Raw genomic sequence first — 24143 nt, 5'->3', positions numbered from 1 at the left:
TGAAAATGTAGTTATTGTATGTGTTGAGGATCTCTATTTCATTTGGAATTAAAATAAAATCAATATAATAAAACAATGGCAAATAAAGATTTCTATAACTATATTAAAGGAAAAATCGTCTATTCATATAAAATATATACCAGTGTCATTCTCATGAATAATAAAATATATGCCATCAAAATATTTAATAACATTTCAAATAGATTCCTTCACATACATTAACATATACTGACTATCATGACTAAAGCACTATTGAAACACATATTTCATAAATACTGACAGACAAAGAATAAGTTAAAGTTCACTATAATTTCTCAAAAGTTATACATTTATTAATATGATTTATGTAGAAGATATGATGCTGCATCTGCATATTCAACAGGTGCCATAAAAATAAGGAGATGTGGTATGATTGCCAATGAGACAATATCCACCAAAGTTCAAATAAAGTGGATGTAAGCAATTATAGGCAACCGTACGGCCTTCAACAATGAGAAAAACCCATACCATTAGTCAGCTATAAAAGACCCAGACATGAAAAATATGAAACAATTCAATTGAGAAAACTAACGGCCTAATTTATAACAAAACTATTTACTTAATACAAATATGACAGACATGAACCAACGACAACCACTGAACTACAGGCTCCTGACTTTAGACAGGCACATACAGAATGTGGCGGGGTTTAATATGTTTGTGAGCGCTCAACCCTCCCCTAACCTGTGACAGTGGTGTTACAGCACAACATAAGGACAACTATAGTAATCAGTTGAAAAAGGCTTAACTCATCAGATCGATACAAAGCAGAAAAACATCAAACAAAAACACAGACTGGAGTTGGCAGGGTATTTATCCATCCCTAATCCCTAACAACAAAAAGGACACTAAGTACAGATCCTGAAAGTACTTGCAGTTACTGACAGCTAGTTTATAGCCAATAACAACTAATAAAATAAATCATGTATCATGTTGTTATCCTGGAGCCTCAGGTTTAGTTCAGCTAACCTGTTGTCATTTTCAATGTACTTTCTTTTGCGTTGACGATGTCTACCACCTGTTGAGTACTGGATTATTCTAAACTCAATAGCTGCTTTGAGTTTCTTCAGTAGATTGGGTGTGGGTTTTATACATGTTTTTTTAGTTTATGATGCCATCCTTCTAAGTGTTTGTTTGTTCTTGGCATACTGATAGTATCATCAAGTCTGGATTTAACTCATAGCTGGTACCCATTGTGGATTACAATTTGGTTGACTAATCTATTGGTAACCAACTGAATATCTAACTGGGCATTTGCAATACTGACTTGTGAAAGATGGATTTCCAAATTACAAATTAGCGACACAAAATGTAACTATAAATCTCGCAATTAAATTTAAAAGAAAAAAAAACAAACTCTAAGTACTTTCTCTACAGTAAAACTAAGTAAATAAAGGGTGCACTTCCCCACTGGAAAGCCACCCTCAACCAAATGTTATGAAACTTATACAAAAATCTTATTACCACAAAAAACAGATCAAGTTTGAATTTTGGTGGCGTCACTTTAACCGTTCAAGAGTTATGCCCCTTTATAAATGGAAAAATTGCAAAATTTTTAGTTTCCTTTCTCTAACTTAAGTTTGCCTCAACCAAATGTTATGAAACTTATACACAATGATTGTTACCACAAAACACAGATCAAGTTTGAATTTTAGTGGTGTCACTTTAACCGTTCTAGAGTTATGCCTCTTTATAAATGGAAAAATTGCAAAATTTTTAGTTTCTGTTCTCTTACTTAGGTTTGCCTCAACCAAATGTTATTAAACTTATACACAATGCTTATTACCAAAAAACACAGATCAAATTTGAATTTTGGTGGTGTCTCTTTAACCGTTCTAGAGTTATGCCCCTTTATAAATGGAAAAATTGCAAATTTTTAGTTTCCGTTCTCTAACTTAAGTTTGCCTCAACCAAATGTTATGAAACTTATACACAATGCTTATTACCACAAAACACAGATCAAGTTTGAATTTTGGTGGCGTCACTTTAACCGTTCTAGAGTTATGCCTCTTTATAAATGGAAAAATTGCAAAATTTTTATTTTCTTCTAAATATCAAGTAATTTTTAAAATTGGAGTTATCTTCCTTTGTCCATGATTATACTTGAATCAACTACAATCAATGCTTTATACAGTGCAATGTTTAATTTTGACTTCCACTGATAAAACACAGATCAAGTTGAATTTGGGTAGTTTCACTTTAACTATTATTGAGTTATGCCCCTTTATAAATCGAAAGATTGCAAAATTTTAAGTTTCCATTCTATAACTTAACTTTGCCCCAACCAAACATTATGAAACCTATACACAATATTCATTACCACAAAACTAAGATCAAGTACAAATTTTTTGTTTCCGTTTTCTAACTTTAGTTTGCCTCAACCAAATGTTATGTAACTCATACACAATGCTTATTACTACATAATACAGATTAAGTACGAAATTAATTAATGCATATAATGCGACCAGGTGAGTATCCCAATAATAACTTGTATTCTGAATTTCATACATATGTCTATATGCAGATTTTCCTGAAATCGCAATAATTAATCTTGCAGTTTTGTCCATTCTTTAAGATCGCAATAATAGATGCATGCAATCATTTCTGAATTAAGAGTATATTTTAACTTGGCTGTCCGTACAGATGTTCATCCTGGATTTGTTTTTTGCGAGGTTATCTTTTTGTTTTAATCCAGTTCTTAATCATTTATGGCGGTATATCAGTGATATTTCACCATTACAATACTGTTGTATAGTCCACTTAAGTATAGCTACTAGTGGCTAATCTACATTTCATGATTGAAAAACTTTTGTTGAAATTTATTTCTCACATTTACTTATGATACATAAATAATATCAATGATAAATCATCACTTAGTCCTCTTTTATGGCAACTGTGGGTAACATAAATGAATACAATACATTTTTATGTATTTTATGTTTTTGTATGACTGATAAGATGTACATCTACCTATGGTCAATGCTTTAATCTCCCGATGAAACTAAAAAAAAGTTCTTTCCATTACATTTTCCTGTTTAACAAAGAAAATTGTTACATGTATACCAGGGAAGCATGATTTTCCCTTCAAAATTACTATTGTGCAAGGAAACGTTGGTTGGCACAGTGATAATTTTGGAAGAAAATAATGCTCTACAGACACTTAAGTCAGTTTAGTTGCTTAAGGGAGACAATCAATTACCTATCTTTCATCTTATATGCCTAAATTATCTCCCCTATTCAACTTGATTCTATGGGAGATTGTTATTAAGAATTTTACTATTTTGTTAATGTAACCATACATTTGTTCTTCATGTTATCTATATCAGTTTGAAACGCTCTTATTCAAACAGTACTGTTGGAGCTTCAATTTGTTGTGTTATGGTTTTAATCCCATTTTCTTTTATATTCCAGAATTTTCCAAACAATAAATGTCTCTATCAGTAATGGATGCATCAACATTACCTAGGGTTAATGACAAGGCCCTGGAATTTGAAATTAATATAATAGATGCACAGTTTAATTTGGAAGGGAAATATTTCCTCAGATTGTCTGTACAAAGTTTACATACAAAGGATTATAGCAAGATTCAAATAAAAGAAAGCGGAGTTCCTTACTTTGAGAACCGATATGAAGGAGAGACAGACACTGTTAAACAGAAAGAATCAACAGCCATGGTCAAGTTTAGAGAAAAACAGTTTATTTTTAGACTTCCAATAGGTACTGGTACTTTTATTTAAGTCTTCAACTACACTTATGTAGCAACATAGGTCTTATATATAACAGAAAAAATTCGTAAGGGTTCCGCTGAACCCAGTGTCTCGCCTACTTTTGCTGTTAATCGCAGGCTCAACAAAAATGAGGAAAAAATAAATAAAAATATTCCTCTCTATACTATCTTTTGATTGTTAGTAGCTTCTGTCCAAGTTTGGTAAAAATCCAGGATAGTTTATGAATCTAATAAATGTTTTAAAAACTTAAACTGCAGACTGTATGTAATGTTAACTGGAAGAAAAACAAAGTCCATTTATAAGTAAAATACGGAAAAAATCAAACAAAATTTTAACAAAATTTCCTTCTAGATACTAGCTTTTAATCATAAACAAGCTTCTGTCCAAGTTTGGTACAAATCCAGGATAGTTTAAGAAAGTTGTTAAAATTTTAAAAACTTTAACCACTGAGTGAATGTAATGTTAACTGGCAGAAAAACTAAGTCCATTTATAAGTAAAATACGGAAAAAATGGATTTTTTTTTTTACAAAATTTACTTCTGGATACTATCTTATGATCATAAACAAGCTTCTTTCCATGTTTGGTAGAAATCCAGGATAGTTTAAGAAAGTTATTAAAATTTCAAAAACTTCAACCACAGAGTGAATGTAATGTTTCTTGGCAGAAAAACTAAGTCCATTTATAAGTAAAATACGGAAAAAATGGATTTTTTTTTTTACAAAATTTACTTCTGGATACTATCTTATGATCATTAAGAAGCTTCTTTCCAAGTTTGGTAGAAATCCAGGATAGTTTAAGAAAGTTATTAAAATTTCAAAAACTTTAACCACAGAGTGAATGTAATGTTTCTTGGCAGAAAAACTAAGTCCATTTATAAGTAAAATACGGAAAAAAAGGAATTTTTTTTTTACAAAATTTACTTTTGAATATTATCTTATGATCATAAACAAGCTTCTGTCAAAGTTTGGTAGAAATCCAGGATAGTTTAAGAAAGTTATTAAAATTTCAAAAACTTTAACCACAGAGTGAATATTTGTGGACGACGCCGACGGAATGTAGGATCGCTATGTCTCGCTTTTTCGACAAAAGTCGAAGGCTCGACAAAAATCATGACAGACACTTATTTTACTACTAGAAATGAAATAACCCTTTAGAACCAGTAGTATGAGAATAAATACTGTGGATTCATTTATTTTCATTGATACCAATTTTCGTTGTTTCAGGAAGAATTGTATTTTCGTGAATACTTGATTTAATGGTATTGCAAAAGTATACTTTCAAACCTATAGAAAATTTGTACTTTGTTGAACATTGATTTAGATTTGTGATTCACCTATACTTAAGAAATTATCGAAAAATAGTATCCAACGATGAATGAATCCACAATAGTTTCTTTTTAAACTTTTCACTATACTATGAGGATACAAGATTCTCTAATTTTTATGCTTTTTATGCCCCACCTACGATAGTAGAGGGCCATTATGTTTTTCGGTCTGTGTGTCCATTCGTTTGTTAGTTCGTTTGTCCGTTTGTCCGTCTGTCCCGCTTCAAGTTAAAGTTTTGGTCAAGGTAGTTTTTGATGAAGTTGAAGTCCAATCAACTAGAAACTTAGTACACATGTTCGAGGGTGGTAGGACTTTTATCGGGACTCCAGGATTGGGTGTTTTTAAGCTCGGGATTTCGGGATTGATCCTTTCGGGATCAGGGAATTCTTTTTTTCGAATTTCGGGATGTCGGGATTTAAATTTTTTTTTTAATTAGGGACCTCAGGATTCCATGTTTTTAAGCCTGGGATTTCGGGATCAGGACCTCTCCTACTCCCCCCTCATGTTCCATATGATATGATCTTTCTAATTTTAATGCCAAATTAGAGTTTTGACCCCAATTTCACTGTCCACTGAACATAGAAGATGATAGTGCGAGTGGGGCATCCGTGTACTATGAACACATTCTTGTTTCACATTTCTTGATGGGTGTGAGAAAAATATTTCTTATCTCTAGAGAAAACTTTGTTCTCAGCAAATGATTGGTAAAAATTTAATTATGACGTCAAATTTACTTGATTTCTACTGAATTTTCTATTCTGACACCATGAAAGAAGGCGACCATGTCTGATGATGTCACATATAAAGAACACAACTTTCTGCTAATATTTGAAAAGGAAGGTTAAACTTTGTTCAGATACCGTCTAAATATCGTTAGAGATACAGATTCCACCACTATAACTTGTGTATTACTATATTTCTCCACTCTCAACAGACGGCCAGCCTCACGCTTTGAATATTAAAAGTTAACTGTTTTGAGTGGAGAAATATCGTAACACACTTGATGCAGTGGTGGAATCTAATTTTTGTTTTCATTACTCTGAATATTGATTTATTGTCTGCTTAATGTCCAGTGGCAGATATTTTATGCATATTCAGGAAAAGAACAAATTATCAATTCATCTAATGGGTAGGCTCTGCAAAGTGGGTCTACCAACAAGCAAAATAGGAATAAAAGGAAATGCAGGATAAGTGTCAACAACACAAAAAAATCTAAAAGTCATTTTGATTTAGGGTGAAAATATGATCTTCAATAATAATCAAGTGTTTGAAGAAGAGTTGTGGAAATAATTTAGCACAGACTATCAATGATTTGCTGTTAACACCAAATATCTGTAAAGATTGAAAACATTACAAATAACTATCAATCACTGAATAGGTCTATGACGTGGGACAGGCAAAAGAATGTGGGTTGTTGTTGTTCAACCTGGTTTTCATCACTCAACCCTCTTCCTTGTTGAACCTTAATGGCAGTCTCATTAGTATTATGAATTTTTTGGAATATAGTAAATCAGGTTCTAGGTTAAAGAGTTGTTGCAAAGGTTCCTAACGTACAGAGCGAGTGGCACTCTATCTACAAGAGGCATCAAATTTAACGTCCCCATTCTGATCTGACATGGATGTGTACTCGTATATCCCGCACAGCCAAATGAATGCCCAACTTTGGCAAGGGTTTTACTGCCGGTTGGAAGAAGACAAAGAGTGACCATATTTCTAATCCCCAGTCACCCTTGGACAGGAGGGGTAAATATTGAACACCATTGGTGTATAAATGACTGCAATATATTTTTGTATATTTTAGGCTTTTGTATGAATGATAAAAATCATGATGTACATCTACTTGTGGAAGCATTTACCAGACCAAAGATTGGTGCAAAAGGTCGTAAAGTGGGAGAAGGAAAGTTTGCAATATACCCTCGTCCAAATGCTCCCCGAATTAAAGTAAATGTTGAACCTGGAGATGATTTCTATAATTATACAGACGTTATGTCACTTTTGAGGACAGTTAGTACAGACAGTGTTCAGATGCATTGTGGGAGAATCAGATGTACTTATGCTTTGAGGGAAGTTCTTACAGTAAAACCTAAGTCCCCTCCAAAGTCGCCCCCAAAGTCTCCTGTCAAAAAGCCTGTTCCAAAACAGAAAAGTCCAGAATTACGTGAAAAAGATGATAAAAACAAAAGTAATAGATTAGAACCACCACCGACACAAAGAACAATTACACCCACAGATTCATGGGGTGGGGATAATGTATCTATCAATGTTCCAGCTACTCCACCATTGCCACCACAGCTTGAAGGAAGAAAGGTAAGCAAAATTTTTTTAATTAACTGTAATTTCATATTTTTTCATGGTTGCCAACTTTTCATGAATATAGAAAAAATTGTAATTTGGTGGATATTTAAATTTGTGGATTTGCCAAAGTTTGCACATAAACTAATAAAAAAATTCTCTTTGTTGAACATTTAAATTCATGTTTTACCTTTACAGTAATAAATTGGATGGTTCAGAAATTTTATAAAATTTTGCTCTATATCATATATTGATTGGTTGATTGATGCATTCTAAAATCTAAATATAACATGCTCATAACTAGTAAATGTTGATGAAAATACCCTGTTATCTTCTATACAACAAGTTGGTGTAGTTGGATTTTAAACAAGCTTGCTTACAAGGTAACTGTTTCTGGAAAGACAATGTCGACTTGTTTCAGGTAGGGTGAAGGTTGGCGCCTATTAAAACGTTTAAACCCGCTGCATTTGTTTGCACCTGTCCTAAGTCAGAAACCTGATGTTCAGTGGTTGTTGTTTGTTGATGTGGTTCATAGAATCCTGTGCAAAACATGTAGACGAGACCATTGATTGGCGTGCTAAAATATCCCATTGACAGGGTCAGATTAGGTGAACGTTCGTCTGTAACGCCGACAACTCGTGACGTATTTATTATAAACATTTAAACTGTGGGGTTGCCAAAGGGTCTCAGTATATATACAAACTACAGTGCACAGTATATTATATACATATTTTATTTTCGATTATAAAAGTACGAAGTCGTCCATTACTATGTAAATTGGGTCGATCAAAAAAAAAGCTGAATATGTTTCTGTTGCCAAGGGTTTTTCACAAATATAGTAGTTAGCAGAAAAGTTCACCAAACTATACATTTCACCTATTCAAAAACTTAAATGCAAATTCCACAAGGCTTGATCCAAATAGCCTTTTTATTGTCTAATAACTTGCAAGTATGAAAAAGACAGGACAGAAGTATATTTTGTCTATATGTTTTGTGTACGCACACTTTTTAAAGTTGATCATGCATTCGTTCTAAAATAAAATTTTGACCAAATAAAAGTTAAAAGATGACATAATTGGACAACCGCAATTGTTAAATTGCTTTGACGTCCGAAAAAAAAGATAATAATCAACACATGCATTGTAACTTTTAAAGCCAGTTAAATCCTTTTTTTTTTTGCTGAAAGAACGTGCGATATCATAAAAATTGATTATCAAAACATAACAAAAACACAAGTAAAGAACGTTTAAGTATTCAATATAAATCAAAACACAAAGGTTATTCCTGATTAGTTTTTCGAATTATTTTATTTAGGCGTTGAGACCCTTTGGTGACCCCACAGTTTAAATGTCTATAATAAATACGTCGTAAGTTGTGGGCGTTACAGACAAACGTTCACCTAATCTGACCCAGTCAATGGGATATTTTAGCGCGCCAATCAATGGTCTCGGCTACACTGTTTTGCACATGATTCTAAGTGTTTCTCGTTTCTTGTTTTTTATATAGATTAGACCGTTGGTTTTCATGTTTGAATGGTTTTACATGGTTTTTGGGGCCCTTTATAGCTTGCTGTTCGGTGTGAGCCAAGGCTCCTTGTTGAAGGCCGTACTTTGACCTATCATGGTTTACTTTTACAAATTGTGACTTGGATGGAGAGTTATCTCATTGGCACTCATACCACATCTTCTTATATCTATTTACATTCCATTGATGAACACAACATTCTGACTGTCTATGCATTTTCTCCTGAATACAGAGAATCGGCATACATCAACGTTTGGTATTTATGCTTTCTAAATGGGAAATAAGTCAGTCTTGTAGAATGGAAAATACATTGAAATAAGAAAAATCCTGACTTAACACAACAACAAAAATAAATGTTTTTCTTGAAATATGAGAAGCTTTGAATTCTACAAAATCAGTTGTATTGCACATGTTTGTTCAGCTGTGATCAGAAGTTCAACTGTTGTATATCACACTACTAACAAAAACCCTGTAACTCAGTATCATTATATGGACATATTCTCTTTCTCAAGTAAATCCTACCTCATTTGATTAACAGTTATGAAAAGGAAAATTTGAACACAGTTTTGTTAATGTCTTATATTTATCATTGAAAGATGCATTTGAAAAAGATGCTTGTAGGAATGGTAAGTATAAATTCAATGTTACTCCATTTATGTAATGGGTCCTGTTATATCTATAATATTTCAGAAAATGGTGAGATTTCATCTTTCATTGGTATGAAATGGTTATGGAAGTACACCACTAATTCATGGCCCCATTGCTTTCTATGTTAAATTCCTCAATTTCAAGCAGACACAGCTCTTTTGTTTCAAGTTCAAATAAAGTGACAATCATTGCATGTCAAGGCAACACTTTATGGTGTCTTGTACTGGAAAAATCAACATACCTTTAATGGCATATAAAAAGAACTGGTTCCCGGAACTTCGGATGTACCAACACAGGTACTTCAGATCTGACATACAGGCAAAAAGTACCCTCTTTATAAAATTTGGTGCAGTTTTTTTAATATTCAATATATATTCAAAATTATAAGTCAAAAAGTGTTCTACAATGATCACCAGTCATTCAGCTTTCATTTGATACCAACAATACCTAAATATTCTACATATTTTGAAAGTTACACTCATGCGTAGGAACTATTATGTGTTAAATATGTACTACTTTCTGGTATGTGATTTCTGGCCGGGCCCGAATTAGTGGTGTTACACCTATAACAGAACCAAACTTTCTATACTGACTTCAGCATCACTTTGTTTCATTCTATGATCTATTTCAAGCAATAAAAAACACATAAAGCTTAAGTCCAAATACTATTTTACTAATATTAAGCTCAAATTCGACTGGTAGTAACATATAGGTTATTCAAAGAAAACTGCATATGGATATTATAAATGGCCAATATACTTATTTTATTCTCAATATCATTGTTGTATTTAATAATTTCTGTTAGGAAAACAATGTGCTTACCAATATTCATTTTTCACCAGAGTTTGTTCATTTAATAAAAATATATTAGACCAAACCTAAGCCATAATTGAGAAAATTGTCCCCCCTTTTTTCTTCAAATTGGAAAAGGGACATTTTTGGTATAAACAATACTTCAGTGGTACAACATAGATTATAAAGAGCAATTTATATATTTTTCAGCTGGATAACTTGCTAAACTGGTTCAAAATTGCATGTACAGTGAGATTTTGGAATTCTTATATGAGTATATACCAATTGGCTAGATTGTAAAAGGCTATCATAAGAAAACCAATAAAACTTGAAAAATCATAGGATTATTTGACCAAGAGCTATTTTTTTACTATAAAGAAGTCATTATATACATGTTTTATTGATTGCAATCCCAAATAATGCAAAAATAAGAATTTGGAGTCAAGTCTTAACTGCATGCATGTTGTGTGACCATAAAAGGCTAAAATACCTGATTATGTCAATTTAAGAGCTGAATTTTCCCATAAACAGAATTGTTCATCCAAAAAAGATGATTAAACATGTTTACTTACATCAAATATGACTTATTTTCATTGGAATAGGTACAACTTCTAAAAATTGAATTTCTGATGATTCTCTGTAATAGGAAGTACACCACTAATTCATGGCCCCATTGCTTTCTATGTTAAATTCCTCAATTTCAAGCAGACACAGCTCTTTTGTTTCAAGTTCAAATAAAGTGACAATCATTGCATGTCAAGGCAACACTTTATGGTGTCTTGTACTGGAAAAATCAACATACCTTTAATGGCATATAAGAAAGATCTGGTTCTCAACTTCCCTGAACTTCGGATGTACCAAAACAGGTACTTCAAATCTAACATACACGCAAAAAGTACCCTCTTTATAAAATTTGGTGCAGTTTTTTTAATATTCAATATATATTCAAAATTATAAGTCAAAAAGTGTTCTACAATGATCACCAGTCATTCAGCTTTCATTTGATACCAACAATACCTAAATATTCTACATATTTTGAAAGTTACACTCATGCGTAGGAACTATTTTGTGTTAAATATGTACTACTTTCTGGTATGTGCTTTCTGGCCAGGCCGAATTAGTGGTGTTACACCTTATAAATGTTATTAATTTTTGTTTGTGACTTACTTTTATTTGTTTCTAGCCTTTTTTAAGGTTTTACTTCATATTTGATAGGTTGGTTGTTTACATGTAAGTGTTAAAAGCCAAAAGAGCAGGAATTTTGTGATGTACTAGATTTCAGTTTTTTCATGCTAAATAATACTCTTAATTTACCATTAATGTAAAAATGCAAAAATAATTATCTGCAGACATTCATTTTCATATAACTCCTGCTTATAATTTTTATATTTTAAAATTCATAAATTTCTTTTTTTTAGAATACATCAAAAAACGTCTAATGTTTCCAAATATTAGTAGACCAACATCAAAAAATATATTTAGCTCCAGAGCACTTATTTCTTTTTGATAAGAATTACTTCATGTAAGCTGGTGAAGATCATTTGAAATATGAATTTGTAGATTCCTGAAAACCCATTACAAGACAAAGACAGGCATAGTTTTGAGATCAGTAAAAATTACAGACATGTAGCTCTCAAAGGAAAAGAACAAATTGATGTCATACTCCATGGTGCTAGCAATTTACCCACTACTCCTGATGGCCAGCTTCCTGTTCCATTTGGTGTTGTGTAAGTATACAGATATCATTGTAATCCATCAGGTGAAATGAAGGAGATAATATACTCCTGCTTATAGTCTAGTCTATCCAATACTAATATGCAGAGCTCTAGATAAGAATCTACAAATTGGTGTTTTTACCCACAATTGTTTACATAATAGAGTGAAATATTTTTATTTTCCCGCCGAGGCGGAGGGGGCATTAGGTGTTACCCTTGTACATCTGTCTGTACGTACGTAGGTACTTCCGTCCCAAAATTTGTTTCCGTTCCACATCTTTAGTTTGCCTCAACCAAATGTAATGAAACTTATACAAAATGCTTATTACCACAAAACACAGATCAAATTCGAATTTTGGTGGCGTCACTTATACTGTTCTAGAGTTATGCCCCTTTATAAATGGGAAAAATTCTGAATTTTTCATTTCCGTTCTCTTACTTTAGTTTGCTTCAACTAAATGTTATGAAAATTATACACAATGCTTTTTACCATAAAACACAGATCACTTTCGAATTTGGGTGGTGTCACTTTTACAGTTCTTTAGTTATGTTCCTTTATAATGTTATATGCAAGCAGGGTCATCATCTGTGTCCCATGGACACATTCTCCGTTTATTTCATTTGCATCATCAATTTTAACTCAAGAAACATTCATAATTTTCAAATGTATAATTTGGAACAAGATTTATTATATATATGCTTAATATTATCATATTAATGGTTACTTTCAGAAAAAGTAAAACAGATGATGACAAAAATGTGAAAACTGGTGCTACAACACACACATCACTGAGACCTACAACTGCTCCATCATGGGAAGAACTAGTCACAGTGAATTTTGAAGAAAGATCAGCGACTGATGAAGGTAGGTTTTGATCTTTCTTGAAGTATGTAATTCCCTCTTTAAGATATTGTTATATCTTTAGGCTTTTTATTTGTTCTTGTCATTAACCGGATTTAAAAAAAAAAATCGGTTATTAATTTGGTGATGTAAGGCGGGCAGGTGGGCAGGTGGCTGTCCGTGCATTTACTCATGAACCGTTCAACCAAAGCTTTTCAAATTTTAATATGTTGTTACTGAACACAAAATGGAGGTCAAGTTTAAAAATGACGATTTTTACTTTCACCGTTCTGGAGTTATGGTTCTTGAAAGATTGAAAAATGGTGTTTCCAGTCGTGTCCATGCTTTAACTCATGAACCGTTCAACCAAAGCTTTTCAAATTTTAATATATTGTTACTGATGACAAAATGGAGGTCAAGTTCGATAGTGACTATTTTCACTTTCACCTTTCAGGAATTATGGGTCTTGAAAGATTAAAAAATGGTGTTTCTTTTCATGTCCGTGCTTTAACTCATGAAACGTTCAACCAAAGCTTTTCAAATTTTAATATGTTGTGACTGATGACAAAATGGAGGTCAAGACTGATATTGATGATTTTCACTTTTACCGTCCATATTAAGGTTCAAAGGGTCCAAAATTAAACTTTGTTTGATTTCTTCAAAAATTGAATTATTGGTGTTCTTTGATATGCTGAATCTAATCGTGTATTTATATTTTTATTTTGGGGCCTGTTTTCAAATTGGTCCACATTAAGGTCCAAAGGTTCCAAAATTAAACTACTGTGAAAGTACTTTTATTCGTGGGGAACCAATTTTCGTGGTTTTCGAGGATGACTTTATCCACGAATTTAAGTGTCCAACGAAATATAACATCTGTTGTCCAATTCAAGACATGAAAAAGATTCCCATATAGGTTTGACTACCGATAAGATCTAGAGAATACATTGAATATCGGCAAATCTGAGACTACTATAATAGTAGTCTCAGGGCAAATGCACTATGAACTACAACTGCAGGCAGGATTATACCCATTTAATCTTTAAAAACCTAAACTGTACAATTTCTGATCTTTTAATGCTCAAAAAAAATATTTTTGATTGATGAAAGTCGGATTTCCGATGATTATATGCTATGATAAAGTGTTCATTTTATATCCTCATAATTCTTGTACAGGAAATAACAATTTCATGCTGGGCTTGCTTTTGATAAGAATTAGTTTTACAATTCAATGTACATTTATAGCATTTGTTTATGTAACTGTTTTTTTAAGTGACATGTTTATGGCCTAATTAACACTTTTGATGGTCTTTAATCTGTTGATCACTGATCTCAGATTAGTTAGTGTCATCACTACACGGGTGCAACAATTTAAATGTTTACTTTGCAATTTCCTTCAATCGAGACAATTTGTAAACTCGTTTTTTATGGCTTCAATTCTACACTCTATTTTTTTTTTTTTAGAAAACTAAAATCCACGAAATTAAAAACCCATGAACATGTAACATTTGCTCTAACCACGAAAATTGATAACCACGAATTAAAGTACTTTCACAGTATGTTTGAATTTTTTTTAAAAATGAACGGTTTAGGTATTTTGATGTGCTGAATCTAAGCAGATATTTAATTGATTATAATTTGAAAGTAGATATAACATCATATCTAATTTTAGAGAACTAATTTTTATTGGTTAAATCATATCTAATTTTAGAGAACTATTTGTATATCATTTATTCAGTTTGAGTTATTTCCCTTTGAACAGAAAATGAATAAGTATATATATGGATAAAATTAAACTGTTTCATTTCAACATAAATTAAATATATAGAGGGTTCTTTCAAATGCTGAATCTAAACCTGTATTTAAATATTGGATTTTTGGGCCCAGTTTTCAAGTTAGTCCAAATCAGGGTCCAAGGTTAAACTTTGTTTGATTTCAACAAAAATTGAATTTATGGGGTTTTTTGAAATGCTGAATCAAACCATGTATTTAGAGATTTTGGGCTCCTTTATCAAATTGGTTCACATTGAGTTCCAAAGGGTCCTAAATTAAACTTTTGTATGATTTCATCAAAAATTAAATTCTTGAGGTTCTTTGATATGCTGATTCTAACAATGTACTTAGATTTTGGATATTGGACCATAATAGGTAAATTTCCAATTTCAATTTTTTCAGTTCTGCGACCACATTCATTTTGTGTCACAAACCTATGCTGTGTCAAATATTCAATCACAATCCAAATTCAGAGCTTTTTTAAGCTTCAATGTAGTGTCCATACTTGCTCAACTGTTCAGGGTTCGATCTCTGCAAGGAAATCTGGTTTGCTGTCACTCTGACAGCCTTTTGTTTTTTATCTCGTTCGGTTATTAAATTGACTGATATTCCTGCATTAGGCATTGTAAAGGAATATTTTGGTGTCTGATTTTAAAAAAAGGAGCCATATGCAATTGGATGTCAGAAGTTAAAATTTGATATTTGAATGTAAGGGGAGAAAATTTGTATAGATTGGATTATCATTATATTTTTTCAGAAACTATATACAATAGATATTTTGGTAATATATAGGTTTATAATTACAAAATGTGTGTTCTAATTTACTCAAATAAAATTCTGAATGCATCTTTAAGTAACAGTTGGAATAAACAAAACTTATCATCATTGTGTATTTGAATGAGTGATGTGATTGCAGTGTTTTTAATGCAAGCTTTTTTACTTGTTGTCCAAGTTTTTTTGCTCATCTGGTCTGAAGATCAATGTGAGCGATTGTTATCACTTTGTGTCCAGAGTCCAGTCTATGTCTTTTAACATTTTAAGCTCACCTGGTCAGAAGGGCCAATGTGAGCCTTTGCCATTACTTGGCAGTTGTAGTCTGTCGTCATCTGTAGCTGTCTGTCGTCTTTTAACTTTTACAAAGATCATCTCTGAAATTACTGGGCCAAATTATAAGAAACTTGGCCACAATCATCAATGGGGTATCTAGTTGTAAAAAATGTGTCCAATGACCCTGCCTGTTGACAAGCATGGTTGTCATAGCTAAAAATAGAACATAGGGGGAAAATGAAATTTTTGTCTTTTATCTTGAAAACCACTTTCTGATGTTAAGAATGATTAGATCTTCCTAATGTCTATTGAGATCAAAACTGTCAGACGACTTCATATAGGAGTTAATGTCCTTTAAAGACAAATTTTACCGATTTGTTTCATTTTTGTCAAGCCTGCGACTTTTGTGGCAGAAAGCTCGACATAGGGATAGTGATCCAGCGGCAATGGCGGCGGCGGTGGCCGCGGCGTTAGCTAACTTCTTAAAAGTTTTATATTTTATACGGTGGAAGATCTGGATGCCTCATACTTTGTATATGGATGCCTCATGTTACGAAGTTTCCGTCAGTCACATGTCCAATGTCCTTGACCTCATTTTCATGGTTCAGTGACTACTTAAAAAAAAAGTTAAGATTTTTTGTAATGTTAAATTCTCTCTTATTATAAGTAATAGGATACCTATATTTTGTATGTGCGTACCTTGCAAGGTCCTCATGCCAGTCAGACAGTTTTCACTTGACCTCGACCTCATTTCATGGATCAGTGAACAAGGTTAAGTTTTGGTGGTCAAGTCCATATCTCAGATACTATAAGCAAAAGGTCTAGTATATTCTGTGTATGGAAGGACTGTAAGGTGTACATGTTCAACTGGCAGGTGTCATCTGACCTTGACCTCATTTTCATGGTTCAGTGGTTATAGTTAAGTTTTTGTTTTTTTGTCTGTTTTTCTTATACTGTATGCAATAGGTCTACTATATTTGGTGTATGGAATGATTGTAAGGTGTATATGTCTAGCTGGCAGGTGTCATCTGACCTTGACCTCATTTTCATGGTTCAGTGGTCAAAGTTAAGTTTTTGAGTTTTGGTCTTTTTTTCTAATACTATATGCAATAGTTCAACTATATTTAGTGTATGGAAATATTTTATGATCTATATGTCAGTCACACAGGTTTTATTTGACCTTGACCTCATTTTCAAGGTTCATTGCTCAGTGTTAAGTTTTTGTGTTTTGGTCTGTTTTTCTTAAACTATAAGCAATAGGTCAACTATATTTGTTGTATGGAAGAATTGTTAGCTGTACATGCCTGCCTAGCATGGTTCATCTGACCTTGACTTCATTTTCATGGTTCATTAGTCAATGTTAAGTTTACTTGGTTAATGTTAAGTTTATGTGACAGTTGTAATAAATCTTTATATTTAGGACTATCAACATAATATCAATGATTAGTAAAAAAGGCGAGACATTTCAGCGTGTGCACTCTTGTTGCCTATTATCTCGAAAATTATAATAGATAGACAGAAACCTTGAATTGCAAAAATGATCAGCAAGAAAAGATCTGCGAATGAGTCAAACATGAAAAAAATCATTAGTCTACACCTTATTGAAGTTATTGCCCTTTAATGATGATTTTTTTTCCCAATTTTTTGCATTTTTGCCTATTATTTTGAAAGCTATAATTGATAGATAGAAACTTTTTACAGCAAAAATGATCAGCAAGACCAGATCTACAAATAAGTCAAAATGATAGTAATCGTTAGTTGTCTCCTTATTGAAGTTATTGCCCTTTAATGACGAATTTTCCCAATTGTTTGCATTTTTGCCTATTATTTTGAAAACTATTGTAGATATGAACTTGATTGATATGGTCAACTATACATGATGGCAAACAATCCTTCTAAGTATGAGAATTTTCTGTCAAACTGTCAAAATAGTTACATAAACAAAGTGTTTTGGATGGACAGATACTACAATTATATTATCATATTCCCTCGGTTTTTTTTTAGAAGGTACTAACTAAGTGTTGTTACTGTGGTCCTAATGAAAACTCTTATATGACTTTTCTTTCATCTGATGTTAGTTCTCTCTTCAGATCTGATGAGTTAGTATTGCCTGGTGAATGATTCAGACTCCAGGGAGCCTCTTGTTTTATTAGAAGCTTAACCTTAACACAAAAACTTATTCATTTATTGCAGAAATTTCTGATTTTCAGTTTGAAAGATAAAATGTTAATAACAGGGTATCAGTAAAATATATTGAAAGAAAATAACACATTCAAACTGTTCAGGGTTCGTAACTCTAAACTTTCAAAATTTTACATGTAAGAAACATTTTAACTTATCAAATGCGTCTTACTAGAAACATTGTATAATAAGTTACCTTATAAAACATTCTGTAGTAAACCTTACTGTTACTTTACATTTAGTGTAAATAAGAATAAAATAAAATGATTGTCTAACTTTCCCTTTGCAGTATTAACAATAATAGCAGCTGATTATCCTTCTAAAGAGATGCTTGTTAAATATGAAATACCAATATCATACCTTCAGCCATTCCATCAGTATCATCTAGAGTTGGTCAAGGTATAGTATAATTATCTTATTAGTCCATATCTTGAGCTTTCCAAACATTTGGTCTCAACCAACCTGATGAGGGTTATCTAGAATCGTGTGCTGTGCTCATTAAAAAAGGTAGAAGGCACTTATAATGCAATGCATCTAATATTACTGTAAATTTACAAATTGTGGTGTGCATTTATTATTGTGACTGTTGAACAAAATGCTTCTTATAATAATGCTGTCAAGTTTTTATTTTTGCAAAACCTATCCTGTAGCAATTTTTTGCAATAATAAAAACATATGAAAAATTTCTGAAATTACAGTAAGAACTTTTTAATTATGGAAAAACATCTGTTAAATATAAATTGGCGAATCCGCGGGTGGGGGTTCTGGGGTTTGAAGCCCCTCTTTTTTTCTTTTGATTTTTCTTACGTGAAAGTTTCATGGTGTTCTCCACCCCCACCTCCCCAACCACCCCACCCCTAAAAATGGCTGAATCTGCATTTGAATATTAATTCAGCCAACAGATACAGAAAAAAATAAATTACTGATGTTATTACTAGTTTGAATAGATCATTTTTAAAACTTATATGCCGTTAACCAATGATTTATTTTGAATTGCATGATATAACACAGTAAATATTATGAATGTTTTAGCCTGTTAAAGGAATTCCCAATGGAGTGAGAACATATGCTACTATCACCAGGAAAACAATGCACCTACCCAAAGATCCGTCTTCACCTGATTATCTGGCTTTAGAGGTAAGTAAGGTGTTTATCACAGAAAAAAGTACTGTTTTCAATGATTTGTTTTTATAATTTATAGAAATGTACTCCATATTTTGAAAACGTTATATGGATTCCATTGATATATGGATGAAATGAATATTTATTAGATATTACCAATTCAATAAACTGTAGAGAAACAGTTTTCAAAAAGTTGCATCAAACATTTTTCAAGGTGGATCAATTTTATGTATTAGGTATTTCATTTAAATGACTACAGCAGATTTTTTTTTTAACAATAGATTGCAAGAAATATATAATCTTTAAAGAGAAGAAACCTTAATTTAAATCAGGAAAGATGATTATCTCCCTTGTATGATTTTATAATTTTTTAGGCTACTCTGAGATCTGTACAGAAACCATTACAGACAGCTAAAGGCCCATTGATTGCAGTAGCTAGAGTTATTCCTGATTACTATAATTACAAGTATGTATTGAAAAATATTATGATTATTCTGCCAATAAAAAAATTTTGGCAGTTACATAAGTTATATTTTTTGTATATTTGTATCTAAGATATGATAACTTTTAAATTTTTCCCTAGAGAAAGATATTTAGAAAATACTTATTGATGAATTATTAGGATTCACCAGAAATATGATTTATAAGAAGGATTTGCTATTCATTAAAGGTTTTTTGAGAATCCGTTTCATACAACTTAAGATAAAATACAACAACCCAAAGCTAGATATAGATAGTTACAGTGATTGTTATACTTAGCAATAGTATTGGTTTTTATTTTATATTTAAGGAACAATCAGCTACTTACTAACCCCAGATCAGCTGGCGTCACTATGAACAGTGTAACATTCCCAAATCCTCATCCATCATCATTTAGTGTTCCTCCTAGAAGTATGCATGGTTATCCTCAGGTAGGATATATATAAATCATTGTTTAAATCTTACGCAGTATTTCATATAGTTTTTAGGATAGCTCAACAGACTGCTTTAAATGTATACACTGATTTCATTACCACACTTGTACACCTTGTAAAGTGGTATGTTCATGGGGCTTTTTGAGAAAATAATTTGATAGTAAGTTATATACACCTTATCACTATTTGTCCGCCATTACTGGACATCACAAAGGTTCCCGTAAAATTTTCATGTCACAATAGAAAATATCTGACGCCACAATGGAAAAGAGATTGTTGTATGACGTTAATAGTTCAAGAGGCGCAGATTCTCGGGTCAAGCGGCGCAGATTTCCAAATAGCAATAAGGTCTATTGAAATGTTCATGAATTACAAGTATTTTTTCTCATTAGATTTTTGGTGAAATGAGTCACAGACTAAGCAATTTTATGTTAAATTGAGCACATAGATTAAAACACCCTTAAAAATAAACCTAAAGCAAAAAAGAAGTACAAATGAACAAGCAAACGATTAAAAAAGATGCTAATTACTTGTACAAATATATGTATCTTGATGGCAATGAATTAAAGTAAAGTTTTATAATTAGATAAGCCTGCCAGGAAGACCTGATGTACAGCCTGAATGGAATCATCCTTACTTATTCTGTGAAGAAAGAGACAAAGCAACAATGTTTACACCTAGTGCAGCATTAGTTCTAGAATATTATGAAGCAAGTGCAGGTCAGTTATTTGTATGCCAGCACCACTCAGTGGCCGTAGTATACTACTCAAAAAAAGTTAAGCAACACAACTTATGAATGAAAATAAAGTAAAATAAAATGTAGATTTATCTTTCAAGCTTGTGTTTTCTTAATCTTCAATCATTTGTGTATTCAAAAGTACTACAGTTATCTTGGTCAAATTTCAGACAGTTACACTGGTTGAAAACTTTGAGGGAAGGGGTCAAAATTGAAAGTCACAATTTTAATACTTTTTTGCACATGGTCTAGTTACAAATGCTTAAAATGGTCAATTGGACAAAGTGGTGAATCAGATGGCATAAATGATAACATATATTTCCCCTGAAATGTTTTTTTTTAAATTCAGAGGTTTTTTTTTTTTAACCCCCTAAATTTTTATCAAAATTTTAGATTTTTCTTTTTCTTTAATCAACTCAAATTCCTTCAAAACAGGAACGCTGTTTATTTCACCTCATTTTAAGATACTTCTACAAAGATATGAGTGCTCAAAGTTTGATTCCCATTAATCTCAATGGAAGTGTTGCAAAACTTTCTTTCAGTAGAAGATATAGTGTTATCCATGTCTGTGCTTCCAAAATTCAAAATTTTCCAGATTTGTGATATGATTAAAGCTGGATTGTCTGGTTGTGTATATGATTTTCTTCCTTTGCAATATAATTTCAGTTAATAACTATCTTGAATAATCAATTATGAAAACAGGAATATCTATTTGGAAGGAAATAAATAATTAATTCATCGTTTTACATTACAGCTATGTCGGATCAGTTTTGGAAGATGGTCAGTCCTGTTGGGTTTTCAGCTGTACCGTTAGACAAAGATATGTATAAGGAACTCACCAACAACAGAGCTAAACAAGGATTACGAATAGATGGAGTACCTATTCAGGTATGTACTATTAAAAAACTACTTACAGATTTTATTTACAGAGACACATTCATTAAAAAGATTGTTAGATTGTTTTCAAACCAAAGGCATTTTTCAATTTGAATGCTTTGATACTGTAAATTCAGATATAATTTTATTGTGAGGTTTTTATTAATACGAATAAGTGCTTTAATACTGTAAATTCTGAAATTATTGTGAGATTTTTTTTCATACGAATAATGCGACTGGGTGAGTATTGCAATAATATCTGGCATTATGATAACTGATACATATATCTGTATTCAGATTTTTCTGAAATCGTAATAATTAAACTCACATTTTGTCTTTTCATCAAAAATCGCAATAATAAATGCACACAATAATTTCTGAATTTGCAGTAGACAAATGAAGCATAAAAAGTAATTGATGGCTTCTTTTTTATATAGAATTTAGGAATTCAACAGAAATCAACCCATATTTTGTGCTTAGTAAAGCTTTTTAAAAATACTTACAAAAACTTTATTTTTAGTTTAAAGATGGGCCTTGTGCATTGTTTATTTCTATTATATGTTAAAACATTATTTGATATCATTTTTCTTTGACCTAAAAGTCATCTAAGGATAACAAAGTAAGTAAATTTGCATATAGTCATGCTAGAAACATAGTAGATAGTTTGAATTATCTCCCTTTATTATCGATTTTACTAGTATACTACTCTCCTTCTTTAAGAAGTTCTTCCTCTTGAAATTATACTACTGATTATATTCTATTGTATTAATGCATGATTATTTCGTCATTAGCTATCTACCATATAAGATGCATATATTTTTTATAAGAGCATAAAACATATCAACATATTTATCATCTTTTCTTGTGAATATTTTCATGTTTTGAAATATATTTTATATGTGCTAGATAAAGAAATAGGTTCACAAAAGACAAATATTGCCTTGAAAATTCTTAAAAATTCAACTTGGAACAACAGCTACAGCAATGTTTTATGACCTTGAGTGGCTATACAGCCCTTGCACTGTCGATATAAAAAAAAAAACAGCACTATTGTTTGAAATTTTTTTATTGCCCAATCAAAGATTTTGACTTTTGATGTCATTAAGACATAATCATGCACCCAGCTGATTCTGAAAATGTATTTTGTAATTAATTTGGGGATATTTAAATTGATTAAATTTTGTGTTTTGTGAGCATGTGTTTCTTTTAATTATATACCTGTATAAATCATTAAAGTACATATAGAATTATGCTTTTTTTAGGCAAACTGCTCTGTAAAGATTGAATAATAAAAATTTGGTATTTTTGATTTGATAAATATGAACATTACCGGTATGTAATATCCTTACTGCTGATTTTAAGCAGTTTTTCATGATTAGAAATATTAAAGGGGATTACTGAAAATTCTCTTTTGTCATTTAAGAATGTATATGTTTATCTTTTGGAAATTTTAAAATAGATTTAATAAGTTGTCGCCGAATTCATTTGGGAATATTTCTACATGACAATAGCTGGTATTTTCCCCCAAAGTTGATTCTTCTTATCTTACAGCAATGTTAGAAGATACTGCTACAAAATACATGTAGTTATAGCAGTGACTAAACCAAAAGAATGTATTAACAGTTAAACTGGTAAATTATGTTTCTCATGTTGAAGACCAAATGATTTTTATGTTGCTGTAGAAATGGTCTTACAAAGCCAACCATGTAACAGGTTTGGCTAGCCATAAAACCAGGTTCAACCCACCATTTTTTCTTAAAATGTCCTGCACCAAGTCAGGAATATGGCAGTTGTTATCAAATAGTCCGTTCCTATGTATGTTGGTGTTTGTTTTTGTTGCACTTCAGTGTTTCTGTTGTTCCGTTGTTTTCCTCTTATAGTTGATGTGTTTCCCTCGGTTTTAGTTTGTAACCTGGAACTTGTTATCTCTTAGTCGATTTATGACTTTTGAACAGCGGTATACTACTGTTCCCTTTATTTAAACTATTTTATATTGTTACTATAAACTTCATACACTGATCAATGTTGCTGCTATATTACAGGGAACAGAATATGTAACAATAGAAGGAAAACAGCCAACAGTAGGAATGATTCTCAGATTAATAACTACAAATGTAAGTTCCTATAGCATATTGAAACACGGTTAAGTATCAGGGCTCTCGGTCACAAAACTTTACTCAGAACTCGGAGTACAAAATTTGTGCTGGAAACACCAAATCCATGATTTTGATTGGTTGATTTCTGAGTCTTGAGTACGAAAATTGTGCTCGAAAGTTTTATGACCGCAAGGCCTGAACCATTTATAAGATATCTTGTACATATATTACATATATATATAGATTGAAATGTGACACAGGTGTCAATAAGACATCAACCCACATACAGAAGCAAACAAAATATAGACAATTCAATGTCAAAATACAAGTCTGTACCATACCCTTAGCTTTTATATCCTTAAGAGTCTATGCACTTCATGGATGACTGATCAATTGATTGCTGGCAGAAAATATTGCAAGTATATCTTCAGGACGTTATGCCTCGCTTTATACTAAATCACCATGCTGAGTTTGATTTTGAACATTTTAGCTGACA

At 31.8% G+C, this 24143-nt stretch overlaps 1 protein-coding gene across 8 annotated transcripts in view; it reads left to right on the top strand.

The window, feature by feature from the left end:
* The window catches only part of LOC127710057 (coiled-coil domain-containing protein 33-like), a 44639-nt gene that overhangs the window by 4140 nt on the left and 16356 nt on the right, over nucleotides 1–24143 (top strand). For 4 of the 8 annotated variants that reach the window (XM_052215777.1, XM_052215778.1, XM_052215782.1 and 1 more), the window contains exons 2-15: nucleotides 3451–3756; nucleotides 6895–7400; nucleotides 9506–9535; nucleotides 11910–12076; nucleotides 12796–12929; nucleotides 15433–15456; nucleotides 18193–18302; nucleotides 18936–19040; nucleotides 19400–19491; nucleotides 19816–19936; nucleotides 20526–20658; nucleotides 21430–21563; nucleotides 22153–22170; nucleotides 23594–23665. In XM_052215777.1, the coding sequence (XP_052071737.1) occupies nucleotides 3468–3756; nucleotides 6895–7400; nucleotides 9506–9535; nucleotides 11910–12076; nucleotides 12796–12929; nucleotides 15433–15456; nucleotides 18193–18302; nucleotides 18936–19040; nucleotides 19400–19491; nucleotides 19816–19936; nucleotides 20526–20658; nucleotides 21430–21563; nucleotides 22153–22170; nucleotides 23594–23665 (1935 nt within the window). In that variant the 5' untranslated portion in view covers nucleotides 3451–3467. The remainder of the gene's footprint in view (nucleotides 1–3450; nucleotides 3757–6894; nucleotides 7401–9505; nucleotides 9536–11909; nucleotides 12077–12795; nucleotides 12930–15432; nucleotides 15457–18192; nucleotides 18303–18935; nucleotides 19041–19399; nucleotides 19492–19815; nucleotides 19937–20525; nucleotides 20659–21429; nucleotides 21564–22152; nucleotides 22171–23593; nucleotides 23666–24143) is intronic. The other 4 variants (XM_052215781.1, XM_052215780.1, XM_052215779.1 and 1 more) reach the window with 4 other exon arrangements.

This window comes from Mytilus californianus, unplaced genomic scaffold (genome assembly GCF_021869535.1).
Source record: "Mytilus californianus isolate M0D057914Y unplaced genomic scaffold, xbMytCali1.0.p SCAF_7, whole genome shotgun sequence".
Lineage (NCBI taxonomy): Eukaryota > Metazoa > Mollusca > Bivalvia > Mytilida > Mytilidae > Mytilus > Mytilus californianus.
Note: the sequence above shows the minus strand (reverse complement) of the source record. Positions and strands in the feature narration are given on the sequence as shown.